The sequence below is a fragment of the Triticum aestivum genome, chromosome 1A (genome assembly GCF_018294505.1).
Source record: "Triticum aestivum cultivar Chinese Spring chromosome 1A, IWGSC CS RefSeq v2.1, whole genome shotgun sequence".
In the NCBI taxonomy this organism is placed as follows: Eukaryota; Viridiplantae; Streptophyta; class Magnoliopsida; order Poales; family Poaceae; genus Triticum; species Triticum aestivum.
The window spans coordinates 560,339,044-560,347,788 of record NC_057794.1 but is presented as its reverse complement, the minus strand read 5'-3'; the positions used below and the strand labels follow the sequence as shown (position 1 = coordinate 560,347,788).

The 8,745-nt window shown below is 44.9% G+C and overlaps 1 protein-coding gene and 1 long non-coding RNA gene across 2 annotated transcripts in view; one reads left to right on the top strand and one right to left on the bottom strand.

Annotated features, from left to right (window-relative positions):
• The first annotated feature begins 2,509 nt into the window (after positions 1 to 2,509).
• Positions 2,510 to 3,136, top strand: LOC123181210 (uncharacterized). The gene is made up of 2 exons (XR_006491550.1): positions 2,510 to 2,749; positions 2,884 to 3,136. It is a non-coding gene; the product is annotated as an uncharacterized lncRNA (long non-coding RNA).
• Positions 3,137 to 7,776: 4,640 nt separating this feature from the next.
• The window catches only part of LOC123181202 (extensin-like), a 2,666-nt gene continuing 1,697 nt past the window's right edge, over positions 7,777 to 8,745 (bottom strand). The window contains exon 2 of the mRNA XM_044593459.1: positions 7,777 to 8,685. Coding sequence (XP_044449394.1) covers positions 7,964 to 8,685 — 722 coding nt within the window. The 3' untranslated portion in view covers positions 7,777 to 7,963. The remainder of the gene's footprint in view (positions 8,686 to 8,745) is intronic.

Sequence of the window (8,745 nt, the reverse complement as noted above, 5' to 3'; positions counted from 1 at the left end):
CACACACACACACACACACACAAACACACGCGCGCGCGCAAGCACACGCACACACGCACATGCACACGCACGCACACGCACACACACGCACACACGGACACACACACACTTGCATTTTTACGTTATATATGATAGAATATTAATTGCATGCTAAACATTTTGAGCGTTCATGAAGCAACCTAGGTCGTTGGGATGATATTGTTCGGAGATTAATTGGATTTGTCTTTTTTTAGTTTTTTGTATTGATATTGTTCGATGGCGAATGGTGCGAGCAGTCGAGTCAGGAGCGCCATGTGATGGGGGCTGGCATGGCGGGCCGACAACGCATGTTTGTTGGCGGCGACACGAGCATGGGGATACGATGCAGATAGAGGTTTCTTTTATGGTGTTATGAAAATTCCGACCGATGTGATGATTTTATTTTCTAATTAAGGTGCAATGATTCCTATCAAGGTGTTGTGGAGATGATTAAAATTAATTACTCCCTCCATCCCATATGTAAATGTCTTACATTATGGGATAGATGAAGTAGTAAATATGTGAATTTGATGTGATACAATATGAGGGTAATTCGGTCCATTGATGGATGATGAATATATGGTTGAGATACAATATTTCTACCTTAACTCGTTTGTTTAATAGTAATGGAAATGGAGATAGACATCATTATGTTTACTATTGAATCACAATCACAATTTTTCCTTTAATAATAACGGAGCAGAGATGTGCATTTTTTTTCCAAAACGATAAGTGTCACACGTGTGGCCTGAAGTAACACCGTCCTGGCGTTTTTACAACTAAAATTGTCATTAAAAAAACCCCGAAAAACTAAAACTTGTCATGCTTCACAACTAAAGTTGCCATCAAAAAACGTCAGGCGAAAATGTTTCCCGCCACACGTGTGACCCTTACCAAGGTCCTTCTTTTTTGTTAGTCTATAACAAACCGAATAATCATGAGTGGACATGCGGCCACGCGGGGTCGGTATCCACACCGCATGTTGCCGCGTGATTCGTGCAAACTGAATACCCACAGGCAGTATAATGATTTCCGTCTCACCATATAGCATTCAGTATAGCGTGTATTTGCTTCTGACACATGCAGCATGTCAGTTGCATCTGACACATGCAATTAACCACTCACCCATTACAACAGCTATCTGCAGCATGCTCCTCTCCTTTCTCCTCTTTAAATCACTCTGGCCTTCTTCTTCTTCCCCTGCCCAATTTTCTTCCGCTCTATTCTCTCTCTCACTCTCTCTCTCTCTCTCTCACACACACACACGCGCGCGCGCGCGCGCAAGCACACGCACACACGCACACGCACACGCACGCACACGCGCACACACGCACACACACACACTTGCATTTTTACGTTATATATGATAGAATATTAATTGCATGCTAAACATTTTGAGCATTCATGAAGCAACCTAGGTCGTTGGGATGATATTGTTCGGAGATTAATTGGATTTGTCTTTTTTTAGTTTTTTGTATTGATATTGTTCGATGGCGAATGGTGCGAGCGGTCGAGTCAGGAGCGCCATGTGATGGGGGCTGGCATGGCGGGCCGACAACGCATGTTTGTTGGCGGCGACACGAGCATGGGGATACGATGCAGATAGAGGTTTCTTTTATGGTGTTATGAAAATTCCGGCCGATGTGATGATTTTATTTTCTAATTAAGGTGCAATGATTCCTATCAAGGTGTTGTGGAGATGATTAAAATTAATTACTCCCTCCATCCCATATGTAAATGTCTTACATTATGGGATAGATGAAGTAGTAAATATGTGAATTTGATGTGATACAATATGAGGGTAATTCGGTCCATTGATGGATGATGAATATATGGTTGAGATACAATATTTCTACCTTAACTCGTTTGTTTAATAGTAATGGAAATGGAGATAGACATCATTATGTTTACTATTGAATCACAATCACAATTTTTCCTTTAATAATAACGGAGCAGAGATGTGCATTTTTTTTCCAAAACGATAAGTGTCACACGTGTGGCATGAAGTAACACCGTCCTGGCGTTTTTACAACTAAAATTGTCATTAAAAAAACCCCGAAAAACTAAAACTTGTCATGCTTCACAACTAAAGTTACCATCAAAAAACGTCAGGCAAAAATGTTTCCCGCCACACGTGTGACCCTTACCAAGGTCCTTTTTTTTTGTTAGTCTATAACAAACCGAATAATTATGAGTGGACATGCGGCCACGCGGGGTCGGTATCCACACCGCATGTTGCCGCGTGATTCGTGCAAACCGAATACCCACAGGCAGTATAATGATTTCAGTATAGCGTATATTTGCATCTGACACATGCAGCATGTCAGTTGCATCTGACACATGCAATTAACCACTCACCTATTACAACGGCTATCTGCAGCATGCTCCTCTCCTTTCTCCTCTTTAAATCACTCTGGCCTTCTTCTTCTTCCCCTGCCCAATTTTCTTCCACTCTATTTTCTCTCTCTCTCTCTCTCTCTCTCTGTCACACACACACACGCGCGCGCGCGCGCGCGCACGCGCACACACGCGCACACGCACACTTTCTAGCATCGAATCGACCCCTTCCGCAACCATGTGTTCATCCATGTCCCAGGCTAGCTCGCTACCACCTTCATCCGTCATGTCCAATAGTTTGCACGTCTCCCTCTCATCACTCTCGCTGCTCTGGTTCATTTCGGGCACTGCCCTCAACCCGGGGAGGAACTTCTACAAGTGTGATTGCCATGTTGTGAGTTCATATTCGATCTTTCAATCCATTTCGTGCACTGACGAGCTGAAAAAATGGGGTGCAGGTTCTGGAAGTGGGAACTACATAAGTTCTTCTCATATCGCAGTCAACTGTCTACTTTGTTTACCTTTCAGATTCTCGAAGATAATCAAGCTTTGCTGAAGAAGATAATCATGTTGTGCCTTGCTGATCTGCTCACCAACTGTCTACTTCTTTTACCTTTCAATTTCGACCTTTTCTGGATCCAAGCCAGCAATGCATCAGTCAGTAATGTTTTTTTTCCACCAAGGTCGTTGATGTAGTAATAGCTAGTAATTTAAGTTTGGACCAAGCTACTCAATGCATATCAATGTGCGATCCAGTATTGGCTGGCTGTTTTAACTATTACTCACACTGTAAATCCCTGCCAGCAATCAAGGCACCCACGAATGATTAATGGCTTTCATTTATCAAGCGTATATTAGGAGCAGGTCGTGAACCGTTAATTACACCAGAAGCTTGCACTCTGGCATAATCACACCAACTTTATCCACCCAGCATTGTTCACTTGAAAAGTGTGGTATTTTAATTTCGGCACATGTTTTGAACTCCTGATTAACAACTGAAAAATCCTTATATGTATCAGTTTCTAACCGAAAAAATCAGTTGGCTTCATTCTTCATCGTTAACTCTAATCATGAAAGATACAACTTGAATTTTAAAACGCCGGTCCCAAAATGGCTCTCCATCGAGGCACACTGCAAAACATCAGGGACGTCATTCATACCGCCATTTACGTGTGCACCACAGCCATTGGCAGTCCATAAATCACAAATGGACAAGCCTTTAATGAGACTCAGCTCCTCTGCGCCCATCAATTTTCCCAGCTCTCGTGTAGTCTGCAGCCCATCATGACACCCAGCTCGCACGCTTGTACCGAAATAAACAAAAAATGACTGTTGAGCACCGTTTGTGCAGAAGCCATGTCCCAGCCCTCCGTTGTTTTAGCTCTGTTACGTTTCCTCCTTCTGTTTTACTACAGGGCTGGGACTAGAGAGGGTGGTGCTAAATGATCACTGCCCCACGTCAACAGGAATGAAGGCATCTCCAGAACTGTGACGCGCAGTGCTGGCAGACTTACATGTATTCCTATGAATCATAAATGCGGTACAGCCTGCTCATGTGATGTATATCATGATGTATTCGAAGGACAAACTATTAACGCGACGTGTATTGCCAATGGGGCTATATTAACTAGAAATCACGATGCGCGCACGGACGTCTGGGATAGCGGCATCGTGTGGCCGCATGTCCCAAAAATCCGCGTCCATAACAAACGGACGCGAATTTTTGGGACATGGTACCACACGAGGATGTTATCCTGGATTGATGCTAGCGATTCGCATTTAATATAGTGATTAAGTGGATACTGCGACAATACATAGGGATAAGCTAGCAAATACACAACGGTGATACATTTAACGTGGGCCAACTACTGGTGTGTTTATGATCAGGACGCATGGATGCAGGTTACCATTCAATGCAATTAACGTTCGTGACCTGGCCCGTAGTAAATGAGGCCTGCTCCTAGTTAAATACAAATTACTCACCCAGACTGCACTATGGACCTTTTACTCAACCTAGCACATGGGACCAAGTGTGCTGCTTAAGTGTATGGGTGAGTTTCTGGTTTGTTTCTGCCACAGATCTGGACCTTTTACTCCGCGGGCTACATCATCTGGTTTGTTTCTGCCACAGATCAAAGCCTGGTTGGCATCTTTACAAGTTTGAACTCTGGTAGTTCATCATCCACCTTTTCTCCATCCATCTATATCGTTCTCTGGCCGACTAAAGATTTGTTTTGCAGCATGGAGAATGCAGGTTCTGGCTGTGGGAATGAACAGGGAGTAGACCATTCTCGTGGCTTATGAACTTTTTCATCCTGTGCATCGTGGCCATCGCCCTGTTGTTTGTCCACAGCAACTGAAGCATAACCCTACTGCAAAAAGATGGTCGTCGTCATTATTTAGCACTGAACCCATTAGACCATCTGATATCTAGTACCAGTATTTATTTCCTGCACCATGTCCCTCCATGTATCTACTAGTAGGCTTTGCGTCTCCATGTACCGCGTATTCATTTCCGTCGAGCAGCTAACCATGCAAGTCTAATTTAAATCATCAATGAAAACGCACCAAATCAGCAGGGAGTAGACCCACATAATACGTGCCCCATTCAAGCCGCCGATATAAATATCTGACGCACGGCCTTTAATTTAGTCATTTAATTGGCAGCCAAGGCAGCGTAAATGCCTCTGACAGCCATTAAGCTACCTAGGAGGGATTAATGGGCAATTGGACATACAGATGATGTCAAACCACCGCTCATGGTAAGGTCAAACAAAAGAAACAGATATGAGATGTGATCGTGTAGTGCCATATGCCCATACCTAAGAATCAACCACACGTGATCGATTTGAGACTGACAATATAACCTCTGCATTTATGTGCACGCCGAAGCCAATTTTCTGGTGTTCTTCTACTTTCCAGGGATCCAGCTTGAAGACGGGCTACATTACTGACATACAGAGAGAGAGAGAGAGAGAGAGAGAGAGAGAGAGAGAGAGAGAGAGAGAGAGAGAGAGAGAGAGAGAGAGAGAGAGAGAGCAGGGTGACGATGCTTATGGGCGGGTGCGTCACGATGTGTAAATATCACCCAGCTTACAGGCACGGGGCATAGCTAATGGACATGGCAGCATGCAGTGAGCACCCCGCTCCTGAACTCTCCACCAAAACAGTCGACATGCTAAGGTACGAACAGGATGAGTAGACGTCAGCGTGTTCGGTAATACCTATAAATAAACAAAAGATGCATGATCAAATACAATGTCAAGATGCTAACCCGTTTCCGTTGAAGCCATTTTCTCTTATTCTGCTGCTTTTCCACAAGCTACAGCTTGAAACGAGCTACAATGCATGCACGAGCGAGGCGGTGTTATTGGACGACAGCCCCACACCCAGAGCAGTTATTGACCGACTTAACCTGTGTGCTCAGTCGCTATCGGACAAGCGAGTATTCATACGATGATAAATGACACCTGGCCCACTACTCCGAGGTATACCACGACGTATTCTTGTTGAACAGCAAATAACGCGTCAGGTATTGCGCAACGCCCTATAATAAGTAGTAATCATGATGTGCATCCAAACGGCCGAGATAACGGCATCGTGTGCCACCATGTCCCAAAAATTCACGTCCTTTCGCAAAAGAAAAACAAAGTTTGATTTTTGAAGGTATGTATATGTATCTGTATCCGAAGACTCTGGCAGTTGGAGTAGTCAGAGGAAATAAACGATTCCCTGCTAGTAGAATTCAGACTTCGCGCACTCGCCGATGTCTCTCGCCTCTCCTCCCTCCGTCACTCCTCCGCCTGCTCATCTTCCACCTCACCGCCCTCACGCAGCTTGGAGCGCCACGCCGCCCGCGCCGCCGCCACGGAGCGCGCGAGCTGCGGGTCCGGGACGCTCACCACATGTTCGGCGAATTGCCGCGGCATGACACCTCGGCGATTTGCTGTGCTCTCGCCTGCCCGCCGAGGCAAAGGGATGAGGAGGTCGGCGCACGTTCCTGCTGTACCGGAAGGGGATTCTTCTCGATCGGCTGCCATGCACGGCCTCGCCGCCGCCGCCACGCCATGGCCAAGTCTCAGGTCATTACTCATTACTCGTGACCCTGTACCGGCAGGAGATTATTCTCGGTTGCCAAGACCTCGTTTTATGGCAAGTGAACACGCATGAAGTTTTAGACCATTTTATCCTCGACATCCGTTTCATGTCGTTCTAGGCTATTGCCCCTATATTTACTTAGCCAATTCTTCACCATGCCTTTGTAAACGCACTCTCTGCACAACACAACAATACAGTCATTTAATTGTTATTTTGTTCTTTCTCACATTATACCTTTCTATTGATAAGTCCCACAGGCTGTTACTCCCATTGATTCATTCAGCATTGTTACTCCTTAAGGCTTACTATATTATTGATCGTGGTTGCAGCACTCCACCTATATATATGTCTCTGAGGATAAAGGCACTTCTTGGCAAGAGATCATCTAGAATATCCACTCTGCCAAAACCTTCGCCGGATCTCACTCAACAGGAATCTGAGCCAACCATTCATGGCTGAAACCATGCATCTTTCGGAGGTAATGCGTTACATCTTCTGCAAGCAAGACATGTACATTTTGTTGAGATCATCATTGATCCAGTGATTGCTTTGTTATGTGATGTTGGATAGTCGCCATCACAGGCCGGCTCACTTCTTGTGCACCTCACTTGATCTTCCTGGAATTGTCTCTCATGTCTATGTGAAGTATTTTATACTGGTCCCTCGCCCTATATATGGCTACAAGGCAAAATAGAAATTGTTCTCTACAACGGTATTGATAATCCATGGTATATTATAAACATATGTTCCTGCCAATGGAACCTCTTGGCACTCTTAATTTTGTGCATACACCTGGTCCTGCTTGCTTCATGCTATTCGGTTATAACCTATCAATAATTATTTCTGTCTTGCTGTAGTTGAATTCTTGTTCTGTTATTTAGTGCACTTGCGCTTGTGGTTCTTCAGTGGATCATGTCAATGCAACCTCTTTGCACACTTGCATCTGCGTGGTTGCTGTGTAAACTACATCTGGCAGTTGACTCCAACTTATTTTTTGTGGTCTCTGTTGGCTGGCATTGTGCTAGCTTTTACCTCTGTGCCAGGGGAAGCTTCCTTTTTGGTGGTTGTAAGGATTTGCTTGTTGTATGCTACGTGTTGTTAATATTTGAGCTTGTTCAATTTTCTTTAAGCTTTTAAATTGGGACGAAGGGCAAGGATCTGGACGTCCAGGTGAACGGTGAACAGTGAACAATTAACTACAGATAAGCAAACAACTTTAATAAGAATTACAAGGCAACCATCAAAATAACAGTACAGTGAAGCGCGCTTATGCTTTGAGTTATATGATTATATCTCCAGCCATATTTTGTAAATTTAAGGCAATTTTAATGAGAACAAAACATAAATTTATCACTGAAATCAGAACATATAGTTGGATATCAAGCCCCTCAAAGCTACAAAGATCAACTAATCCATGCAGGCGCACGTTGACCACAAAATGTCTATATATCTTCTCCCTAGAAATGCCATGCATGGTCGACAGCTGGATAATCTTGTTTCCACCATGTGCTTAGTATCCTACAAATTTGAGCCAATATACTTTCCATTCTTCATCTGGTGACCCAGGCACACCCCATAGGAGCACATGATACTTGCCGACCTTCTTATATCCATCTGCTACTTTTATCACAAGAAAGTAGTTGTTGCCCTTTCCAGCGGGTTGCATGCTCACATATAGCACATCAACAAGGGAGTTGTCCTTCTTGTTTACCAACTTGAACACCACAAAGCGCCCGATTTGCCAGTATAGGGCATCATGAAAGTTCTGAACTTGCACCCATCTATTGCCAGTAGGGGCACCAGGTGGCGGTGCTGTTGCTGAGGGACTAAGTGGTGCTGGTGCCGATGCCGGTGGTGGGGCATTACCTTGATAGGTCGGAGGTGTGGCAGGGGGACTAAATTGTGGTGGCGGTGGTGGTTGGTTAACTTGGTACGCCGGAGGTGTTGCCGGTGGACTAGACATAGGCAATGGTGAAGTAGATGGAGGAGGTACGCTAGTAGTTGGTGCTATCGCTGGTGGACTCAATGGTGGTGGTGGAGGACTAGCTAAAGCTGTCAGTGGTGGACTATATGATGGTGGAGGTGGAGGGGATTGGTCATCAGCTTGGTACGCTGGAGGTGTAGCAGGGGGACTAGACAAAGGTGGTGTGGCAATGGATGGAACCGGTGGTGTACTCGATGATGGTGGTGGAGGACTTGATAGAGCTACTGGTGGACTAGATGGTGGTGGTGATGGACTTTGCTCATCAGTTGAGTCCGTTGGAGGTGTTGCTGGTGGGCTAGACATAGGCG